The sequence below is a fragment of the Pteropus medius genome, unplaced genomic scaffold, assembly GCF_902729225.1.
Source record: "Pteropus medius unplaced genomic scaffold, Ma_sr-lr_union100, whole genome shotgun sequence".
Classification (NCBI taxonomy): Eukaryota; Metazoa; Chordata; class Mammalia; order Chiroptera; family Pteropodidae; genus Pteropus; species Pteropus medius.
In genome coordinates, this window is record NW_024349798.1 from 18,011,613 (window position 1) to 18,036,675 (window position 25,063).

The 25,063-nt window shown below is 35.9% G+C and overlaps 1 protein-coding gene across 2 annotated transcripts in view; it reads right to left on the minus strand.

The window, feature by feature from the left end:
* Positions 1-1,233: 1,233 nt before the first annotated feature.
* Positions 1,234-25,063, minus strand: part of GCSAML (germinal center associated signaling and motility like) — a 30,546-nt gene continuing 6,716 nt past the window's right edge. Inside the window, exons 2-5 of one of the 2 annotated variants that reach the window (XM_039885622.1) lie at positions 20,406-20,465; positions 14,425-14,474; positions 2,650-2,678; positions 1,234-1,716 (exon numbers count right to left, since the gene is read on the minus strand). In XM_039885622.1, the coding sequence (XP_039741556.1) occupies positions 1,474-1,716; positions 2,650-2,678; positions 14,425-14,474; positions 20,406-20,465 (382 nt within the window). In that variant the 3' untranslated portion in view covers positions 1,234-1,473. The remainder of the gene's footprint in view (positions 1,717-2,649; positions 2,679-14,424; positions 14,475-20,405; positions 20,466-25,063) is intronic. The other variant, XM_039885623.1, reaches the window with a different exon arrangement.

A 25,063-nucleotide genomic window follows, 5' to 3' on the forward strand; every position in this document is an offset into this window, starting at 1 on the left:
CATACAATTTTAAAACTCAAAATAGTTATATGCACAAAAATAAGTTAACCTTTAGAAAACAGTTTACAGATTAAAAAGCACTTTTCCAACAAGTTTTATTGATTTTTAAAACTACATGAGATATTTAATTTTGAAAATTTTTCTATGATGAAAAGCTGTCTCAGAAAGATGAAGTGGTCTGTCCATGGCTTATGGTTAAAACCAGGCACATTTATGCCTTTGAATTCCAGCATTTCTTTTATTAAACAATACTATCCATTAATCACCTGCCCCTTCTCCTATAATTCCAGATGGTTACACAATTTTTAATTATTTAATGTTATTTTAAATATATTTATTAAAAATAAAAATAATTACGAGGGTGTACAGAGAGTAAATAATTTTGTCATTTCCTAAATTTAGCTGATTTCTATAACACTAGCATATTTCTGACAGAGAGACTTTTTTAGAATTGCAATATTTCTATTATGTTCTTCTTCCAGACATTGAAATCACCACAAAGAAGCATAAAAACTTGTCAAGAGTAGAGAGTCAAAACTTGTGTAAAACAAGTAAGATAGCTGGTGTCCATCTATTGACTGATGCTTGTGTATGACCAAAATGTCATTATATAGAAAAATAAATCATAGATGTTTTGTAAATTATAGCCTTCATGATCTTGTTAGGAAGTTGGAATATAATTTAAAAGTTCCCTAAAAATGAAAAAAAAATGAATGGATTATTTACTAATTTGTCTTAAATTTAAAATCAGGTGCTATTCTTCTTTAGCAAAGGCAACTAATTATAAGTTAAATTACCTAGTGTGTTATGAACAAAACTGTAGGTATAGCTTACTTTTAGTTTTTACTAATATTGGAACAAAATCCTTCTATTTACTATTGGAAAGAAAGACAATGCCCTTTAATGTATTTCTTCTTCATTTTTTTTAAATGGCATGCTCAACTCCTCTTCTCAGGAAAGTGAATAGCAAAAACTATTGACTCTTGAACTGGTACCACATGTAAAATCTCAAATACATGGAAATCTCAAAAACATGGAGAACACGACATTGAAGTAAATACCAGATTAGCAAAGGATCTCATCACTGATCTTATATTTTAACAGTCATTAGGTAGATTACACTTCAAAATAAAATATATAATTAGAAATAAGAATATTAGCATTTGGAATTTGGAGAGCATTGTTGAAACTGAACATAAGTCATGCATTTGTGGATGCATATTGTTCTAGGAAGGTTTCCCTACCATCTCCATGTTCTCCAATCTTACAGAAAAAAAGGTGTAGGATACTTTATATCATTATGTCAATTTATATGGCTTCACACAAACTTCAGAGATGCTGTTTAAGAGTTTCCCAAGGCAATAGAGTAAAAGAATATCATTTCCAAACTCTGGCCAGAGATGAATGTTTTATGAACTGCTGAGAGAGAGTCCTGTTCTATAGCATCCATGAAGATGATGGAGTGTGAGGGTCCTAGTGGGGGAGCACAAGTTCATAATCGTAATCGGAGGTGCAGGAAGAAGGCCCAGCACTGCAAGTTGTCCTGAGAAGGGCGTATTCTGTTTCTGGCCCTTCTTTAAAGGATCTCACTCTCTTTGTGGCAGAATCAATGTTTTCATAACCATTGTCATTGGAGCTCAAGGAAGGCCTCCGATAAGAGCTGTGACTAATGACAGTGTAGCACACTTCTTCAGAACCACTGCCACTCTCATTTTCCTGCCAAGCACAAAGAAGAGAGAAATCAAGGATCCAGACTCATCTATCATACTTAAACTCAAGGCCACACCACCTTTCTTCCTTTCTGATGGTGACCCTACATCTCAGGTATCCAAAAGCATGTCTTCAACCCTGACATCTTAGAGACCTCGTTTTAGCAACATGAACTATGTTCTAAGTTACTGCTCACTCTGACATGTCACCTCGTGTAATGAAAGAGGAAAGGACGCTAATATCCCTCTGAATATCTAGAGGAAAACAGTTGTTTGCTTTATATCACACATATTGAGATAGAATATAAAGAACAATCAGAACTTAAGAAATTAATGTACACAAACATAAATATTTATGAGATAAAATACAATTAATAAAAATTAGAGTTTAAATACGTTTGCAATTATATAACCAGGAAAGAAAAAATTAAAAATTAAGATACTACATAATAACTAAATCAACAAAATGCTTGTGATGTAGTGTTAAAAGGTATAAACATTTTTCATGTTTGTTGATATCCACCATGTTTGTAAATATAAATGCTAATTTGTGGACATAAGGATTGGAAAGAATGTGAATAGCTAAAAACGACTGATGTTCTATGCTGGTCAGATTATAAGTGTGTATTTATTGGACTTTATTTCATTTATTTTTGTTATAATAGTTTCAAAAATTAAAATAATAGACTTCAGTAGAATTGAGACAAGAAGAACTTTCCAACCATCTAAATACGTTAAAATGTTTTTAATTTTTTATTTCTTTTTATTTCTGCATTAAAATTACCAAGAATATTTAAATATTTTAAATATTTTAAAATATTCAAATTACAAAAGACATTAATAGATGCATTTAGAAATTGCAAGAAAGACATACAGCTATGCTTATATAAAGTCATCTGTATTTTGAAATTTATCAGAAATACGTAACATTTTTTATTACCTGATTAGAAGTGGATGAAACTTCTTTATCTGGAAAAGAAAAAGAAAAAGGAAAAGAAAAAATCTAAGAGTGTTGCCCTGTGATGGCTGAGGGTGGGGGAAGGTGGAAAAAATAGAATGCAGTGGTAAAACTATATAAAGTATCAAGTACCTGACACTGTCCACACCATTATAGAGATTTTCAGGACTAAAGGGCAAGACCAAGGGAAAACATACATTCAAGGGCACATCAACCATGTTTCTGTGTAAATGATACATACCAAGTCTGATGAATAAAAGTGGATTTTGGAACTGGTTAACAAAATTTCATCTATAAACATACTACAAAAATAAAGTATGGCAAGTAAAAAGGAATGATTATAACTATAAATTTAAGATATAACTTCTATAAAAGTATTTTGATATTTTAATTTTTTTTAATATTAGTTTCAGGTGTATAGCATAGTGGTTAGACATTTATATACTTTACGAAGAGATCTTTTAATTAGTCTAGTACTCACCTGGCTCCAATACACAGTTATTACAATATTATTGACAATATTCCTTATACTGTATTCTACATCTCCATGACTGTTTTGTAACTATTCATTTGTACTTCTTCATCCTTTCATTTTCTTCACCTAGCTCTCTGCCTTCTTCCCATCTAGTGATCACCAGTTTGTTCTCTATATCTGTGAGTCTGTTTTCATTCTGTTTGTTCACTTATTTCGTTCCTTAGATTCCACATATAAATGAAATCATGTGGTATTTGTCTTTCTCTGTCTGGCTTATTTTATTCAGCATAATACTCTCTAGGTCCATCCATGTCATTGCAAATGCTAAAACTTTATTCTTTTTCGTGGCCAAACAATATTTCTTTATATATATGTACTACACTTCTTTATTTAATCCTCTATTAATGGACAATAAGGTTGCTTCCACATATTGGTTATTGTAAATAGCACCGAACAAAGGGGTACACAGATCTTTATAAATTAGTGTTTTAATTTTCTTTGGATAAATACCCAGAAGTGCAAATACTGGATCAAAAGGTAGTTCTACTTTTAATTTTTTGAGAAAATGCCAAAATATTTTCCTTAGTGGCCATACCAGTTTGCAATCCCACCAACAATGTATGAGGGTTCCTTTTTCTACACATCCTCACCTACACTTGTTGTTCGATGATTTATTGATAATAGCCATCATGACAGGTGTGAGGTGATATCTCACTGTAGTTTTAATTGCACTTTTCAATGATTAGTGACCTTAAGCACCTTTTTATATGTTTATAGGTCATCTGTATATCTTCTTTAGAGAAATACCTATTCAAGTCTTCTATCTATTTTTTTTCTGCCTGTTTTTGATTGGATTGTTTGGGGGCTTTTGGTGTTGAGTTGTATGAGTTCTTTATAAATTTTGAATAGTAACCCTTATCAGATGTATCATAGGCAAATATCTTCTTCCATTCTGTAGGTTGCCTTTTCATTTTGTTGATGATTTCCTTTGCTGTGCAAAAAATTTGTTTGATATCGTCACATTTGTTTATTTTTTCTTTTGATTCTCTTGCCTAAGGAGAGATATCATAAAAAAAATTACTAAGAGCAGTGTCAGAGAGTTTACTGCCTATGTTTTCTTCTAGAAATTTTATAGTTTGGGGTCTTATATTTAAATCTTTAATCCATTTTGAGTTTATTCTTCTATATCATGTGACAAGGTGGTCATTTTATTTTTTTTTTGCTAGTATCTGTCCAGTTTTTCCAACACATTTATTGAAGACACTGTCTTTACTCCACCGTATATTCTTGCTTCTTTTATTATCATAGATTAAATGACCATGTAGATATGAATTGATTTCTTGGCTCTCTTTTCTGCTCCATTGACCTATGTGTCTGTTTTTATGCAAGTATCATGCTGTTTTGATTGCTTTAGACTTCTAGTATAGTTTGATATTGGGTAATGTGATACCTATATACATATATATATATATATGTATATATATATATATATATATATATATATATATATATATATATAGAGAGAGAGAGAGAGAGAGAGAGACTGAATTATATATATATATATATATATATATATATATATATATATATATATATATATATATATATATATATATATTGGTAATGTCTTTGTCTGGTTTTGGAATTAGGATAATGGTGGCCTTGTAAAATGAGTTTGGGGAACTTTCTTGAATTTTTTGGAATAGTTTGAGAAGAATAGCCATTAATTCTTGTTTGAGTGTTTGGTAAAATTCACCAATGAAGCTATCTGATCCAGGACTTTTGTTTCTTGGAAGTTTTTTGATTACTGATTCAATTTTTTTGTGGTAATTGGTTGGTTCAAATTTTCTGTTTCTTCTTGGTTCAGTCTTGGAAGATGGTATGTTTTTAGAAATGTATCTATTTCTTCCAGATTGTCCAATTTGTTGGCATATAATTGTCATAGCATTTTCTTATAATTCTTTGTATTTCTGTGGAAGCTGTTGTCACTTTTGTTTCATTACCGATTTTATTTGGGTCTTATCGCTTTTTTTTCTTGATGAAAATGGTTAAAGGTTTATCAATTTCGTTTATCTTTACAGAAAAGCAGCTCTTAGTTTCATTAATCTTTTGTGTTATTTTTCTAGACTTTATTTCATTTATTTTCCTCTGATCTTAATCATTTTCTTTTTTTTTTTTACTCACTTTGGTTTTTGTTTGCTGTTTGTTTTCTAGTTCTTTTAAGTTTAAGATTAGATTGTTAGAGCTTTGTCTTATTTCTTGAAGTAGGCTTTATTGCTATGAACTTCCTTCTTAGGACTATTTTTGCTGTCTCATAGATTTTAAGCCATCATGTTTTCATATTTATTTGTCTCTAGGTATTTTTTGATTTCTTCTTTGAACTCAATGTTAACTCATTTACTGTTTAGTATTTAGCATTTTTTTTCTTGTAGTGATTTCTCGTTTCATACCATTGTGGTAGGAGAAGACACTTGATATGACTTCAACCTTATTAAATTTGTTGAGACTTGTTTTATTGCCTAACATGTGTTTTATCTTGGCAAATGTTTAATGTACACTAAAGAAGAATGTTTGTTCTGCTGCTTTGGGGTTCTGCTGCTGTGATCTAAAAATTTAATTAAATCCATCTAGTCTAGTGTGTTACTTAATGCTCTGTTTTCTTATTGATTTTGTGTCTGGAAGATCTAACTACAATGGAGTGTTAAAGTCCTCTACTATGACTGTATTGCTGTCAATCTCTCCCTTTATGTCAGTCAGTATTTGCTTTATATATTTAGGTGCTCCTATGTTGGATGCATATATGTTTAGTAGGGTTATGTTCTCTTATTTTATTGATCCATTTATCATTATGTAATGTCCTTCTTTGTCTCTTATTATAGACTTTGTTTTAAAGTTTATTTTGTCTGATAAAGTATTGCTACTTCCAACTTTTTTATTTCTATTTGCATAAAATATCTTTTTTCGTCCCTATACTTTCAGTCTCTGTGTGTCATTTGATCAGCAGTATGTCTGGGTCTTGTTCACTTATTCATTCAGCTTCCCTATGTCTTTTTATTACAGCATTTAATGCATTTACATTTAAGGTGATTATTGATAGAAACCTATTTATTGCCATTTTAAAATTCTATTTATAGTTTTACCCCTTTTTCTTCTTAAGGAATTTCCTTTAAGTGTTTTTTGTGTGAGTTGTGTGTTCTCCTGTTATAGCTAAGCCTTGATTACTGTTAGCACATTAGTGGGTGGGACTGACTCTCAGGTTGACTGGCTGTGAAGACTGGCCACACTCACAGAGTATGAGCTGCTATGTGGAGGCTAGTCCCAAGGAATAGGATTTGCCCCAGCAGGCTCATGTACCTGTTGGAGCCACTCTGTGTGCCACTTGTGAGGCTAGTCAGGTGGTGATGTGTTGTGGTCTGATGCCAGCCTTTGTATGTGTTTGTCCTGTGGCCCCTTGGGAGGGGCTTCCATGTAGGTCAAGGTCAGCCACTGCCTTTGACAACTCAGGGCTACCTGGGAAGAGTTACAAAGCAATCTACATGTTGTCACTTCCGGTGCTGGATCTGGAGGCAAGTGGAAGAGACTAAACTGAGACCTGAGGCCTGTTGCCATCAGTAGTGGGCCTAGGACAGCTTAGTATAAGGTCTAGGGAACCCTAAGGCCTGAGGCTGCCTGCCAGTTGCCTGTTAGGCTTAGCTGTTGAGGAGCCTTTGGGTGGAACACAAGTTGGATGGTGTGGAGCCCAAGGAGTCACTGGAGTAAGTGAGCAGTTTATGCTTAGCCATTGAAGATTCAGGTTTTGTGTCAGTGCTGAGCCTGTGTCCTCTTGCAAAAGGCTTAGATTGCAGCAAAGCCAGCTGCCACCCTCCCTGAGGCCACAGATCCCTGAAATTTGTTCAAGAGACACTGCAACTCAGGCTGGCACTAGCTTCCCTCTACCAAATGTGTCTCCTGAGATGTGTGTGTCACTCATAGGCCACACGCTGAGGACTGCTGACTGCTGTCCAATGCATCACCTACTGAGTTCTCAGGGTGGGGACAGTTGCAAGGCAATGAATCTGCTGTGGGCAATTCATGGGCTGGGTAGGATGGGGTCACAAGGAGCCATGGGATGGAGCAGGCTAATCCCACCAGTCAATGCAGATTCAGAATTTGTGTGTTGGGGCAGGCTCAACACAGGATAAGATGGCACCCACCTACAGACTGTCCTTGAAGTAAGATCTGACAAAGGGCCAATGGTAGCTGTCCCTCCAGCCCTAGCCCCATTGCCACACACATCAGTCTTTTTCTGTATGTCTCTTGCGCCTCCCCAGCTGTTGACCCTTTGCCAGTACCCAGAGTGTGTGCCTGCAGGTGAGTGAGTCTGTGCGCAGGCACTTTAAGGAAACATCTGAGTTTTCACATTCCTTCTATCTCACCCAAATGATCACTAAGTTTTACAGCCAGGTTTATTCGAACTCCTGTTCCTGGCATGGGTACCCTGGACTGGTGAGCCCCTGCAAGGGGCTGGGACCCCTCTCTTCTTCATGAGGATCTTTTCAGCTTTAATATTCCTCTCAGTGCTCAACCACCACGCAGACAGTCGAGGCATTCGTTTTGCATCTCCATCCTTCCTGTTGGTCTGAATGTTATTTTTTCTTTACCTCTTCAGTTGTAGGTCATATGTTCAGTTAGTCTTCAGATGATTCTCAAAGTTTACTGTTTTATAATGTGGTTGATATTTTAATGTGGTCATGAGAGGAGGCAAACCCCACATTTACCTAGCCTGCCATCTTGACCTTCCTTAAGCAGTATCGTGTGTGTATGTAAATGTCTAATCCAAAATAATATCAAATCTTTTTCCTATTGTCCAGTGTAGAAGTTTCTTGCTCCCCAGTGGACAGCCTGCAGTGGGCTGGTAAAAGATGAACAATTGTTATAGAGATAGGTACTGAAATAATAAGAGTAACTATTTCAAATTAAATATAAATATACAGATTGAGGTTGATTACATATATGAATACTGAAGCAATTTATATGTATGTTAATCTGATATCCACTACTAATATTTTAAATAAACCAACTTGAATGAGGAAGGTCACAGGACACTAAATATAGCAAAAAATCTCAATTTATAAGAGGAACATTGACTGGTTCTGAAATCTACATCCTAATAAGCTCGATAGTGATTCTTAGCAACATTTTAGAATATATTAAACAAATTAAACAGATTACATAAAACAACAGTATGTTAATAATTTCTAATAACTCATCATTCTTCACAAATAAATTCATGTTCATTGCACTGATTTCAAATATAAAATGTTAGGTATATTCATAAAGTCACATATCTTCATATATATAGTTTTATGTAATAATTTAATTAAAAATATGTTTTGATTTTAACATTGTTTTGTAATCATGAACTGAGGAAATTATGTACTGAAAATGCAATTCAATTATAGCATTAGAGACAGCAGCTTGGAGAATCATATGTCACTATGAATGGCACAAAGAAATCAAAGACTAGTGTTTCTGCTATTGGTGCTTAAGATGTTAAAATACTTAGAAACAAGAATATTTAGTCTCAAAAACCTGTAAAATGCCATTATTAAGTTAAAGGTTAGTTGAATTAATGTCTGAATAGACTTCTTATTTGAGGTTAGGGCATCAATTGAAGGAAAATATATATACACATACACATCTTAGAATCAGAATGAGAACATCTGAGAGAATTTCTGATAACTACAATTAACCTGAATCCCAAACTACAGCACGTATTTATAGTCAGATGAGCTGCCCCCTCTGGACTCATATAATAAGGGTTTTCCTTCCTTGATTGACAAGGGAAGACTCCATTTCACTGTCTTTTCCAACTCCTAGAGGTTGCTCTCATTCCATCTCCCTCTGTATTCAATGCCAGCAACATAAGACCCAGTGGCTGCTCACACTTTCTTCTGCTGTGTCACTATGATGGTGTGTCTTCTGTTTCTGTCTTCTCCCTTTTAAGGACCTTTTGTTTGCACTGTGCTCACCTGGACAACCAAGGATGCTCTCCTCACCTCAAGATTCTTAATTTAGTCATATTTGCAAAGTCCTCTTTGTCAAATTTTAAAAAGCAGATTCAAACTTAAATATCTTTTGGGTCCTTTATTATGCCTTCAACACAATAATTTCCTATTATTAAAGAAAAAAACTAAAGATTTAGGACTATAAGAATATTAAAGTAGATGTATTAATGTAGCCTATTATCTTTTTTGCACTCATCAAATGGCAAACAAACAAACAAACAAACAAACAAAAACTTTCTTATTCCAGGTACATGAGATAACACATTGGTGAGCATCATGTTGTATTATAAAATGCCAATCTAAATTACTGTTCATTACTTGGTAAATCTGGTAGCCTTCTCATGATTTGTAAGACATTAGTAGCCTACAATGTCTTCTATGTAACTCAACTCAGTAATTGTGACTGAACTGCAAAAAAATGGTACCAGGAATGGTTGGAAACAACGAACTCCCCAAAGTATGAGAATCTGCTCTTAGTCATATCACCTGGTTTGGTTTAGAGGTAAAAAGAATCCAATCTGAATCAAAATATGAGACACAAGTGGTCCACATCACATATAAAAAAAAGGTTTATTAAGAAAGTCCCAGTCAAGATGGTAGAGTAGGTGACACTGTACTCTCATCAAATCACTGTACCACATCAAATTACAACTAAACTACAGAACAGCAATCACTGGAAGTCACCTGAAGTCTACCTGAACAGAAGTCCTAGAACTGGGGACACACAGAAGGAGGGGCAGAAATGTGGAACAGGCTGATCCCACAACCACACATAGCAGCTGAGAATCAGGAGGAAATCTCGGCTATGAAAAACCCCCCAAAAGAACAAAGGGTCCAGCCACACACAGGGCTGCACAGACCAGGGTTCCAGTGCTGGAAAGAGAAGTCTTCATAGCTTCTGGTGAAAAACAAGAGAGATTGTGGCTAAGATGGAGGGGTGAAAAACTCACTCACTATTAGCTCCAGTGCTGAGAAAGCAGCTCAAAGGCACCAAGGACATACAGGGAGGAACTGAGTTGTCTGGCTTCAGAGTGAGAGCTGGAGGGGCAGCTTTTTCCCAGACAGAAGTGCTGGCAGAAGCTATTGTCCCTTTGCTGAGCCCTGACACCTCCCAGTGTGCAGACCCAGGTGGCTGCCATATTTGAGTCTCCATCAATCTGACTGACACTGGTCTATTCAGACTGGTGATTCCCTGAGAGTCTACCCCACCCAGTTTGCATGCCTACCCAAACCACTTCCTCCGTATAAATGACCTGTCTTGGTTCATGCTGTAAATTTTCTTAAAATCTCTCAAAGTTTTTGCAAAACCCAAACAAGCAACATTGGACCTCAGTGTGTACCATACCTCTTGTTAAGCAGCCCCAAGCCCAGACTAGCAGCAGCTGGCTTTGGTTTGTGGCTCAACCTATTGAGGCACCCCTAAGTCCAGCATGGGTAGTAGCCATTGGCGAATGGTTTGATGACTCTTGCCAAGTGGCCTTAAGCAGGGCACAGGCTATGGCTAAATTTGGCCTGTAGGGGAACCCATGTAAGGAGTCCTAGGGCCAACATGCACAGTGGCTGACTCCTTACCAAGCTGGAGTGTGACCCAGGCCTGTATCCAAGGACTACATACCCAAAGAACAGACTGGGAAGGCATAAGAGCCCTGCTAAAGTAAATCTTACTTCATGGGGTCAACCTTATGAACTGGGCAGTTCTCACAACCAGTCAGTCTGAGGTTTGATCCCTCCCATTGACATGCAAACAGCAAAGCTCAACTACAACAGGAGGGCACACACAACCCACACATGGGATATACCCTGAGCACCCAGCTCAGGTGACCAGGGAAGACTGTGCCACTGGGCCCCAAAAAACATCTACTACATTAAGCCACAGTATTAAGACTGGAGGACATAGCGGCCCTATCCAATACATAGAAACAAATTAGGGAGGCAGCCAAAATGGGGAAACAATGAAACATGTCCCAATTCAAGAAGAGAACAAAGCTCCAGAAAAAGAACTCAACGAAATAAAGACAGGCAATTTACCAGATGCGGAATTCAAAACACTTGTTATAAAGATGCTCAATGAACTGAGGGGAAAGTAGAAGAACTCAGTGAGAACTTTAGCAAAGAGATAGAAAATATAAAAATAGACATAGAAAACTTAAAAAAGAATTAGTCAGAAATGAAGACTACAATAACTGAAATGAAGAATGCCTTATGAGAAATTAACAGTAAATCAGAAAAGGAGGATTGAATCAGTGATTTAGAAAATAAAGTAGGAGTAAACAATCAGAAAAGCAACCAGAAAAAATAATCTAAAAAAAAGAATTTTAAGGGACCTGTGAGAGAACATCAAGTGTACCATTATTTACATAATAGGGGTACCAGAGGGAGAAGAGAGAGTACAAGGATTAAAAGCTTATTTCAAGGAATAATGACTGACAACTTCCCTAACCTGGCAAAGGAATAGACATACAAGCCCAGGAAGGACAGAGAGTCCAAACAAGATGAACCCAAAGAGGCCCACATCAAGACACATCATCATTAAAATGCCAAAAGTGAAAGACAGAGAATCTCAAAAGCAGCAAGAGAAAAGAAGTTAGTTACCTACAAGGGAGCTCCCATAAGACTGTCAGTTGGTTTCTCAACAGAAATTTTGTAGACTAGAATAGATTGGCACAAAATACTCAAGGTGGTAAAAAGCAAAGACCTATAACCAAGATTACTCTGCCCAGCAAAACTATCATTTAGAATTGAAGGACAAATAGAGTTTACCAGATAAGAAAAAGCTAAAGCAGTTCATCATCACCAAGCCACTACTACAAAAAAAAAGTTATAGAGATTTCTTTTAATATGAAGAAAAAAGATTTTAAAAAAATGAATAATAAAGTGACAATAACTACATATCAATCAAGAAGTACTTTTAATGTAAATGGATAAGTGCTCCAATCAAAAAATAGAGTGGCTGAGTGGATAAGAAAACAAGACCCTTACATATGCTGCTTATGAGAGACTCACTTCAGTTTGAAAGGCACACACAGACTGAAAGTAAAGAGATAGAAAAAATGTTTCACATAAATGGAAACAAGAAAATAAGGTATCAATATTTATATCAAACAAAGTAGACTTTAAAACGAAGGCTATGTGAAGGACCTATATAAAGAAAACTATAAGGCCCTATTAAAGAAATCGAAGAAGATACAAAGAAATAGAAAGATATTCTGTGTTCTTAGATTGGAAGAATCAACATAGTTAAAATGACCATATTACCTAAAGCATTATACAGATTTAATGCAATCCCCATCAAAATCCCATTGGCATTTTTTTAAGAAATAGAACAAAAAATCATCAGATTTGTATGGAAGCACAAAAGACCTCGAATTGCCAAAGCCATCCTAAGAAAAAAGAACGAGACTGGAGGCATCACTCTGCCCAACTTCAAATTATATTACAAAGTGACCGTAAACAAAATGGCATGGTATTGGCAGCAAAACAGACACAATAACCAGTGGAACAGAGTCAAGAGTCCTGAATAAACCTATATTTATATGGGCAAATAATTTTCTACCAAAAAGCCAAAAACATACATTGGAGAAAGGAAAGTCTCTTCAATAAATGGTGCTGGGAAAACTGGAAAGCCACCTGCAAAAGAATGAAACTAGACTGTTGTCTATCGCCACACAGCAAAATTAACTAAAAATGGATTAAGGACCTGAAATAATAAAGTGCATAGAAGAAAACACAGGACCTTGGACTTAAAAAGAATTTTATAAATTTGACCTCAAAAGCAAGGGGAGTAAAAGCAAAAGTAAATGAATTGGACTACATCAAACTAAAAAGCTTCTGTTCAGCAAAAGAAATCATCAACGAGGTAAAGAGACAACCATTTGAATGGAAAAATATATTTGCAAGCAATGCCTCCGATAAGGGCCTAATATCCAAAATATACAAAAAACTCATATGGCTCAAAAACAACAACAACGAAAAAAACGATCCAATCAAAAAATGGGCAGAGGACCTGAACAGACACTTCTCCCTAGAGGACATACAAATGGCCAACGAATATATGAAAAGATACTCAACATTGCTAACTATTAAGGAAAAGCAAATCAAAACCATAATGAAATATTATCTCACACCTGTTAGAAAAGCTATAATCAACAGGACAAGTAATAACAAATGTTGGAGAGGATGCGGAGAAAAAGGAACCCTCTTACACTGCTGGCGGGACTGCAAATTGGTACAGCCACTATGGAAAACAGTATGGAGAGTCCTCAAAAAACTAAGAATTGATCTACCATATGATCCAGCAATCCCTCTACCGGGTATTTACACCAAAGACTTGAAAATATCCAAAAAAGATATTTGCACACCAATGTTTATAGCAGCATTATTCACAGTGGCCAGGACATGGAAGTAGCCAAAGCATCCTACGATAGATGGTTGGATAAAGAAGCTGTGGTACATATATACAATGGAATATTACTCAGTCATAAGAAGAGATGAAATACTGCCATTTGCGACAACCCAGATGGACCTCGAAATAATCATGCTAAGCAAAATAAACCAAACAGAAAAAGTTGAATATCACACGGTATCACTTATATGTGAGATATAACCTAAAAGCAACAAATAAACAGGATAAACAAACAGAGACTCATGGACATGGACTATAAACTAGTGGTTACCAAAGGGAAGGGGTGGGGGATGATGGCGGATGTAGACGGGTAAAGGGAATCAAATATAGAGGGGGAGAGGGAGGGTAAAGTAGGTAAAGGGGATCAAATATTATAGCTGAAGGAAACTGGACTTTGGGTAGTAAACACACAATAGAATATGTAGATGTCAAATTATAACATACACCTCTACATGATTACTCCATCTAGGTACTGTGTCAAACAGAGCAAATGCATGAAAAAAAAAAAAAATGCTTGAGACAGCTAATATTCAAAATGGCTCTATTTCAAAATAACAATACAGAAATTAAAGTTGGTATGATTTTGGTTAATTGCTTCTCATAGAAGTTCGCAGTGTTGCTTGCAATAAATTAGATATAGATACTGCTATAATAACAAGATCAAAATAACAAGATCAGTTTTGTGAGGCCAAAAAAATGAAGGACTAAGGCATTGCCATAAGAAAACCAAACAAAATTTACTCCAACCCTAACAGAGTATCAGAAGCTCAGCTAATCTGGATGTTTACATTTTCTACTTCCCAAGTATAAAAAATATTATGAAGCAGACTTACTTTTCTTATCTTGACCTTGACTTTCTCTCTCATTTGTAGCTATTTCCTGCCTACAAGGAAAAGAGATAACACAAGACACTTCAGTTATCTGAAGCTGAAATTGCAGTTGAAATCAGTGTTTCATTGCCCTTAACTCGAGGGCATTGCTGGATTGACAATTGAAAAGTTAAATACAATTAAAAGCCTGCTTACCCTAGTGTTTTGTTTTGTTTTATTTTTCTGAAAAACAATGAAATATGGCTAATAACACTGTATTGTATAATTGAAATTGGCTGAGAGTAAAACTTAACCGCTCTCACCGAAACGAAACAAAGGAACACTAAAAGGTAAATATGGTTGTGTTAATTAACTCCATAGGGAGTATCCTTTCACAATGTATATGTTTATCAAATCGCAAAGTACACTTTAAGTATATTAAAATTATATTTGTAAATTATACTTCAATAAAGCTGAAAAAGAAAAAATCAAAATCTAGGAAAATGATTTTTAAAATGAAGAATAAAATCCCACATTTTATGAAATTTAAGGAATTACTAGATTATCAAACAGTGAAATTTGTAATATTTCTAGGAAAGAGTTTGAAAGTCAATTTACTTCTCTGCTGTTCTTGATGACAGAGTAATGTAGGGAGGAGGCAAGAGAATTAAAAATGTTAATCAAGCTACATTCAGAGACTACAATGTGCTGATCAGCCCTGCAGCCAGGCCAGGAGGACTCCTGCAGAACAAAAGTATATTCCTGCTAGGACTGCGAACCATCCATTCCTCACACCTGTGAAGGGAAAACAGGAACTGAGAGTCATTCCCTATGGCTAAAACCATGGGGAACCTATGGCTCAAAGGCTAGGAACTGTCAGCAGGCTTTTCACTCTACATATTCTTACCTTTTCATGCTATATACCCTTCCCCTTCCTCATTGTATGTCCATAGTAAAGGAAATGGATTAACAGTCTTTTAAACAATAACTCGTAGAAACTAAAGAATGATATATAAACTGAATTCCCTGAACACTCACTCCCGGACACCACCACTATCTTTCCAAGTCTCTCTTGGTCCCTCTCATTCTCTGCCTCTGAGAGGAGACCGCACTCTATCTGTGGAGTGTTACCTCTTTTCTAATATATTCTCCTTTTGACTCTAAGTTTGGCAGGTGTGTCGAATTCTTTCCACACTCTCCAACAAAGGACCCTCTTCTTCTGTTAGTGCAGGGCTTAGTCTCCCTGTCAGTTGGGGAAATTTGCCCTGCCCTGCATCAAGAGTATGTATCTTTAAAGGTAAATGAGACAATCCTAGAAATTCTAAATACAAATTTACAACACAGATTAATAAGTGTGCGCTGGTGAAGAGAAGATAGAGATTCATCTCTGCAGGGACATAATTCCACAGCACAACAGAGAAGGGCTAAAAGGGGATAGAAGTCACAGAAGGAACCTTTTGTACCTCTGACTCTCAGACTCCTGCTTGAGGGAATGTGGAGGTGACACAGGATACCACCTGTAATGGCTTGCCACCTCAAAGAGGGTGACATACACAGAATAGAGATGTGCCCAGGGCACAAGGAGCAGGATACTTGATGAGGAAGCAGTCTGAATCAACACCAAAATCAAATCCTGGATTTTGGCTTTTATCCCCCTCTTCCACTCTCCCCGACGAACGCACAAAGGTTCACACATACCATTCTATCTCACAAATGACCTGTTGCCACTTGAAGAAGTAAGCATGAAGTTGCAAGCATGAACTTGATAACAAAAATAGCACGTGCGCGCACACACACACACACACACACACAGAAAAACAGAAACAATCTATTATAGGTAGATAATTAAGAAATGATGTTCTTAATTATAATAATAATAATAATAAATGGAATGGGAAAGTGGGCTAGCATAAATCAGAAAAACAATAGAAAGAAATGATAAAATCTTTAGAGAAATTAAAACAGCATTAAAAGCATCAAAAAGTAAAATCAATTATTCTAAAATCAAACCAGTAGCTTGGAAAAAGCATGCTTAAAATGAAAACTAAATAGATAATGAAGAAGTAGATCGTTAAAGAAGAGATTATAATTATGAAAAAAGAAAGCATTTATTTTATTTAACACAATTGTTATTTCTGGAGATGAGATGCAAACAAATGAAACAAATGTATCCAATGATGTAATAAAAGAGAAGTCTTGAAAGAAAGACTTTTATCTAAAAATTTATTTTACAGAAAGAAAAACACTGAGACATGTAAAGGCTTTAGAACTTCAAGAATAAACAATGACCTCCAAGGTAAGAAAACCTACTGTCCAAACCTTAGTAGCAGGGAAGATAAAACTGCTGCGTTCTTTAGGAAAACAACAGGAAACAAAACAAAAGATGAATGTAAAACTCATTTGAACTTTGTGAAGTGTGAAGTCATGTTGCAAAGGGGCTAATGAATGGTGCATACTGCTGGGGGCTGGCTGGCTGTGGTTCTGAGGTGAAGGTCTGGCCATGAAATGCAGATCCCAGCCCACGCCGTTAATCATTACTGCCCACCGATAACTGTCCACTCTAATCTAAGTGCAGTGCGGCAGTCCTGGGTCCTGGGCCTAGCTGTCACTTCCAGAGAGTGAAAAATCTCTGGATTTTCTTTTTAAATGTTTTTTTATTGACCCACATTATGGATGAAATGATGTCCCCCTGCAAAAAAAAAATTGTATGCTGAAGTCCTGACCCCCTGGACCTCACGATGACACCGTATTTGGACAGAGGGTCTTTACGGAGATAATTTAGTTAAAACGAGGTCATGCTGTGGCCCTAATCCAGTTCAAGTGGTGCCCTTATAAGAAGAGGAAATCGGGACACAGGCAGATACCAAAGGAAGATGATGTGAGGACACAAGGAGGAGACAGACATCTGTAAGCCAAGGTGAGAGGCCAAAATTTTGATCTTGGACGTAGGATCTCCAGCATGGTGGGCAAATGAGTCTATTGTTTAAGTCTCCCGGTTTGTGATAGTTTGTCATGGGGCCTGAGCAAAGTCATCGGCAGTGGCCCTCAGACTGACATCATCGAGTATCAGCACTTCACTTCTTCATCCTCCTTGCCTCCTGAGGGAGATTCTAGCCTTCTCCCCACCCACCCAGCTTCCACCACAGAACCTTCTCACACTCCAGGAGACAAGGATGGCAGCGAATTCCTTCTCTAATTTCAGAACTAGATCCAGAAAGAGACACCATGACAAAGAGGATATCCCCAGACACCCACTACTGTCATGGATCTTTCCTCATTAATGCATTTAGAATCGATATGCAGCAAAGAAAAGGAAAAAGTGAATGTTAACTCAAAATAGTAGCAGATTAATTATAGTCAATAACATAGGTAAGAAAAATAAAGTCATAGAATATCTGAAATACATGATTGTTTCTTTAACAGTTAATTATAATCCTTAAACAAAAATTATATAGTATGAGCCTATAAACATAATGCTAGCTCATATTTATTGAGTGCTAGTTTCAGCCAAGTGCTGTTCTAATGAATAGACAATGATTTTTTTAAATGTTATTTTCACAACCACAATACAAAATCGTAGTATTTTTAAATTCTAAGATTATAACCCATGTGAAAAAAACAGAATTTAAAGTATTTTAGTTAACCCATGTCAAAACTGATATACAATGTATGACCAAGAACTTTGATGAAATCCACAAAGCAGAAATAACACAGATACTGATAAGGCAATGAAATTAGAATTAGTATCAAAAATGTAAAGCAATGCTTAAAATTAAAAACTACTCAGATCCAAGAAGAAATAAAAATTGAAGTAACAAAATAATAGATAATAATAGCATTTCCTTTAACAAAACGTGGAGTACAGATAAAATCTTTTTAAAGGAAATGTTATATTCCTACATGCCCCCATATCTAAACAAAAAAAAAATGAAAACACAAAAATTAAGTTTTTAATTCAAAATAATTAGAATAACAACAATTTCAAAAATTAAGGTAAGCTCAAGTAAGACTCCAATGAAGCTAAAAGCAACAATACCATGCAGTCCCAGAAAGAGAAAAACAGAATTCGGGCCAGAGGTATCAAGGGGTTGTGTGTTTGGGGGCGGGGAGGTTGGTACAGATATTCTATATCTTGATTGGAGGTGATGGTTACATAATGATATGTGTTTTTCTAAACTTAACAAATTATTAACCTAAAAGGTAAATTTTACTGTACTATACTTCTGTAAATCTACATTTTAAAAAGTTAAATGACTTGAAAGAGTTTATATTATCCTTTTTGTAAATGTGTTTAAAGTTATGAATTAAATGAATGAAATTCTAGTAAAAATAAGATAACTGAAATTGACTTAAGAAGATGTAGATAATGTAACTTCATTCAGAGTATCATCCTGCCAAATCCACCAAAAGCAGAATGGAATTATTTCTAGCCTGTGTAAATCTCACCTACAGTGCACTGAAATTAGCTGGTTTGTCTAGGTGATTGAGATCATCCCCTCCAAGCTGGCTGTTCAAAATCCCATGAGATTTGCTTGCATGGGGATGCCCAGACACATGCAGCCTCTCTTCACTTAGTTATTATTGCCTGCTTGTGATGAAGATTTGCTTGTATCTGAAAATGTCGACACTTCAGTTCCCTTCACAGGGGAGAATTATGGATGTCAGCTAGTGCAAATCTCACTTCAGATGTGACAGAGCAAGAGCCTTGTTTAAATTTCCCAACTCCACAGAACTGATTTATGACAGCCTGAGAGAGGGCCTGGTCCGGCGACATCACCGAGTATTTGCTTTCGCCTCCCCAGCTACAAACTGTAACGGGAGTTACAGAGTCACATAACACAGGCACAGCCACCCACTATCTCTACCTTTGCCTTGGTGCAGAGAAAGTGTAAGCGAAGCACAGGAAATGCAGATTCCTGCAAACATTGTTTCTTGTCACCAACAAACAACGCGCCCTCCTCACAGTCCCCCACCCTTTCACTCTGTAAAAGAAGGCAGGCATCTCAGAGTCCGGCATCTCCGGAAACCCAGAGCTTGTGATGGAACGATTAGGAAAGAGTTTGGGTGCAAAATATGAAAAGCCTATAAGAAACAAACAAGTCAGGATGTTTCTGTTCATCTAAGCTGCAGTGAGATATGGATGTCCAGTTATCTGTTGTTTTTCCACTTTTTTTTCTTTTTTCCATTGAGTGTCTTGTAAGGGTTGATCAACAGATAGGCTAACAAGCCTATCTAGTAATGGTATAGTCTCTTGAAAGCATGCAGCAAATGAACCAACATATGGTTTTTTAAGTGGTGAGAAAGCATGCAAGCCTAAGTAGAGGACAGAGCAGAAAATGCACGGGGCGTGGAAGGGACACTTCCACACAGTGCAATAGGGGACAATGAGAACCAGCAGTGCCAGGAAGAGACACCACCAAGCACACGCACAGGAAATAAAAGCTGTGTGCACTAGGAGAGCAGCGTGTTTTGAGGTCTTGAGGTGAGGCTGAGCTTAGTGATTTGAAGAATGAATAAATGGAAGTAGAGTTCCTGAGAGATAAGTGTGAGAGTGGAGGATGGGTAATGAGACTGGGGAGGGCCATGGAGCTCAATCTCTACAGGACTGTGGTCCCTGGTAGAGTCTGGATTTTATTCTGATGCAATAGAGAGCCATCAAAGCTCTTAGGCAAAGGCATGATTACACTTATATTCTCAAATGCTATTCTGGCTAAGCATAAAGAATAGGTTGGAAGTGTGACCACTGTAGATAGCCAACAGAAAACAAACATCTTTTATTCCAGCTATACATTGTATATTTGCTTTGTATAACCATTAAGAAACAAGTCATGTGCACATACCCCATGTCCCCTGTTTAGAGAGACCCACCATCTAACCTTCTGCCAAGTCTTAGAGGAAATCACCAAAGAACTCTCTCATTATAGCTCTAAGATGTTCACTCTTGTGGGACAAACATTTTAGGAGTAAATGCCAGAGAGAAAAGCTCTGGTATGTTGTGTTCTTACCGTTTCCTTCCCACATCTGGGTTTACCTTCTTGAGCTTCTTTTCATTGTCTCTCAGGCAACTAAGTGGAAATATTAAAAAAAAGGAGAGAGAAAGAAAGAGATTGTTACCTACTTCCAAATGTTCTCACCATATTTTGTAGCTTTCCCTGTCATTAAAACAAAGCCTGCCATTTCCCCCCAAACTTCTCTTCTCTTCAGTATTGACAAGTGGTCACAGATATAAAATGCAATTCAGAAATTAACCAGAGGCTAAGCTAACAATGGGATGAAATCCTAATAGTCTGATCTTTGACTCTCAGTCTTGTATTTAATAATCAGAAAAGTTCCAGGGCTAAGATTTATCCTGATAAGGCATGCATGCAAATTTCCTGAGTCTCCAGAAGAGGTGAGGGGCAAAGGCAGTAGAAATGGCCTAACCACCTAGCAACGGGAAGATGTGGCTTCTTCACAGCCCAGGTAGGTCAGCAGCTCACCCACATCCATCCTGTTGACTATGAGGACCTTTTAGCTTGGCCCTTGAAGCCAGAGCAAGCTCCTTCAGACCTGGCTGTCTGGCCATCCGTGTACAGTATAGAGTGCTGTGATCTCCACCTATGTTCGGGGAAGTTTATTTTGTGCAAATTGCCTGCGTGTTTTCCCATCAATAATCACCATCCTTGAGAGAGTCGAGTGAGCAATAAATGATGGAGTGGAGGCCAGAGAATTAGCACCTTGCAGTTACAGGACAGTTGGCAATGCAACAAGACCCCCACTGCACCAGTTGTCCTGTGAGTGCTCTTTCCCTCCTTTATCACATCCCTCCTACCTCCACGTGAGATTGCATGTAAAATGTCAAAGCTGTGAGCCTCCCTCCTGCTCACTGTCAAGGTTCAAAGAAGACATTTCCTTGGTGTCAATGATAAAAAGTACAGAAACAATGTCAGATACTGACATATGGGGCCATTAAGCAAATAATAGAATTTGTTAAATACAAAGTAAAGGGCCCTTTTTCTTTGCAGGATGAGGTCTGATGAAGAGATTTCTGGGTAATCTTCACAAGTACTTAAATTTGAATGTAATAATTGCTAACAGTATAGATTGTACATCTGGCAAAATTTAATTTCACTGTCCCCATCTTTTCTTTTCTTTCCGTTTCCCTAGAATTCAGTTTTCTCGTGATTTCATCTTCCTAAACTGGTAAATAGAGAAAGAATCTGTGAAAACAATTATCCTTGAGGTTATTGATGATTCATTGACTTACCCTTCTAAAGATTTTTTATTATTATTATTTTAAAGTTAAAACCAGGAGCATAAATCCTATAACATTAATAATGACATGGAATTCCATGTCTTTAGTATTATTGGTCATAAGTGTGCACTAATTTCTGCCATACGTGAAGTAAATGTTTGCCTTTTTTTAATCAGGGAAATCAGACAATGTCAGGCCATAGGTGATATACAAAGATTTGTTAACTGAATTAATAAATTAAGTAATATTCTATCATTTAAAAAATAGATATTAAGTTAAGCATAAAAATGTATGTTGGCCAAAATATTGAGATCATGTGTGATTTTTTCATACTTTTTTTTTAACTTTTCAAATATTCTATATTAACTTAAGACATTATAACTCCAAAAAAGAAATCTAAAGAAATATTCAAAATATCTGCAATGTACATACTACTTGTCCATCAAGCAATAAAGTTAAAAATCAACTTTATTTTTAACCTTAAAAATTTTAAGTTAAAAATAACTAAAAATGTTCATATGTCTAGGCATTAGGTAATATAATAAGTAATCCTTATTTTAAAGAATAAATTATAAAAAAAAATCTTTCTTGAACATGTAATAGTAAAAGCTACAAAAGACTATTTGAAGGATATAAACAAAGGAAAATGTGAAAATGCATTGCTAAAATACATTCATAAGAAGACTCAAAGTAAGCAGTTATCTCAAGAAGTTGGAAAAAGAAAGAGAAATGAGAAAAGTTGTGGGGAAAAATAAATGTAATAGAGAACCAAATATTAGAAAATAATAATATCAGTAAGGTGGGCAAAAATCTGGAAAGATCAATTAAGTAAAAAGAGAAGAAACCAAAAATAACACTAAAACAAATTTCAGAATAAGTACCACAGCTGTAAAACAAATATTATGAACAATTATGTATAATAAATTCAAGAAAATAAAATGCAAATAGTGGCACGATCCTCCATACCTCAAAATGCTATCCCACATGGTTTCATATAAAATATTATCAAACTCCATGTGACAAATGTATCCTCTCTTAACAAGGTATTCCAGAAATAGGAAAATAGAAAATGATACCAAACTCACTTTTGGCATCAGAAATTAATGAGATTAGAATATTCTTCATTTTAAAAAGTAAGTAGGAGAAAGAAACATAGGCCAAATTCACGCATGAAAATACAGAAGTTGTCAATAAAATATGAGTTAGCTAAACCTGAAATTTGTAATAAAAATAATGAACATGACAGAAATTTAAGGACAGGTCATTAACACAAAATCTGTTAATATAATTTACCACATTAGAAATCTAAGAGAAAAATTACCACATAATCTCAATGGTTTCCAAAAATTGCATTTTATAATATCTAGCCTCATTAACAATAAAAAAAATCACACAACTGATTTTAACATAAAACTTCCTTGTTTTGATAACTCCAATAGACTAAAAACACAGCAAACCTAATGTCAACAATTTAGAAAAAAATCTAAGATCAGTTACAAGATAAAAACAGCCAAGAACATAGATATTTTAAACATAATAATGACATAAAACAAGATAACGGCATGAGTTGAAAAAAAAAGGAGAGAAAATATTTAACTTCATAGATATATATTAACTTGTAGAAAGCCCAGTCAAATTAACAAACTATAAAATGAAATGAGAAAGTTAGCAAGGCTGGTAGATAAACAATATTCTTACAGCAGCAGGCTAGAAAATAATGTTTTTTTAAAATAAATCTATGGTTGTAAATGGCATCTAAAAAGCAGCCTCACAAATGAAAGAAAAACAAAAATTACGACTCTACTAAAATTCATTTAAAAATATTTGAATAAATGAGTAATATTGTTTTGATTGGAATAATGTATTTGCATAAATGTAGCATTTTGTTCTCACATTGAGCTATGTAGTCAGTGCATCCCAATCAAAATTCAAGCTGGCACTGTTAATAAAATCAACAAATTCCATTATAAATAAATATGGGAGGATAAAGTCCTCAAAATGATAAATCAAGTCTGAAACAAAGAACAAAGATGGTACATGCTGGATAGACACTGTTAACAGACAATGTCAATGTACATTCATTCTGCCCTCTTCTGGTCCCCCCTGGGTGATTCTGTAGGGTGAGGTAACGTCACAAGAGGGCCAGTCTGAAGCCTACAACATCAGCCATTACAGTGATTTTTCAAACACTCCAATTCTTTATCTTGAAACCCATCTTACTGGAGAAAAAATTTGCCACAGTTTATATTTTCTGGGCCAACCTTCTATGATGTCGTAGAGGATGATATCACACCTGATGCCAAGTCATAATAATTAAAACACTATGCCACTAGCAAGGGAATACAAGAAATCGGCCAATATAAAGAAGCTGAGTGCAAAGAAACAGACTCGTATTAGTAGAAATTTGATATATGATAAAGAAGGAACCACTATTTAATGGGAAAGAATGGAGCTTCTAACAGATGAAGTTGCAAAATCTGGCTCACTTTTGGAGAGAGAGATAAAAAGCAAAAACCCTACTTGATGCCATATACTAATAAAGATTCAATATCTAAATAAAAGTCAAATGAAGAATATTCAGAGTAAAGCTTTGTCATGTAAGAGTGGGGAACATTTTCTTCACAAAGACCCAGGAGAATAAAATAGTATTTCTACGCCTGGAAGATCACCTGAGACACTCACAAAAGCACTTACATGTGTCTGTTTATAGTGGCTGTATTCATTATAGCAATATCTGGAAACAACCCCAGTGCCATCACAGTGAGAATGTATAGTTACGCTCATGGGTGTGGACATAAACGGACCCTGGGTATTCAGCAATTAAAGGAATGAGATGTCAGCACCACACAGTGCAGATCCATCTTCCTGACATGAACACTGAGTGAGAGAAGACAGACACAGAGTACCTGTTGGGTGTATTTGTAAGAGAAGAAGAAGGAGGAGGAGGGGGAGGGGAGGAGAGAGGGAGAGAGGGGGAGGAGAAAGGGAAGGGGAGGAGGAAAAAAAAGAAAAAGACAAGCACAGAAATAGAAATCAGAACAGTGTTTGGAGATGATTGAGAAGAGGCTTGAGGGGGCTTTCTGGGGTGATAGAAAAGTTATATATCACAATTGGGGCGCCAGTTATGTAAGTGTACTTTGTAAAACTCAACAAGCGTTACATTTAAAATTTGCTCATTTCACTATGTGTGACTTTTACTTTAAATGTAGAAATCAGTTAAAGGAAATTAAATTATTTTTTAAAACCCAAAAGCACAATCCATGAGTTAAAAACTTGACAAATTTGACTACATCAACATTTTGGTTTTTCTGGTCAACAAAAAATGAAGCAAATGCAGAAACACTCAGTAACCATAGATATTTGCAATGGCTGACAAACATTCTTTGCTTTTCCAAACTTTAGTCAGGCTCCTGAACCTTCTCCTGAGCT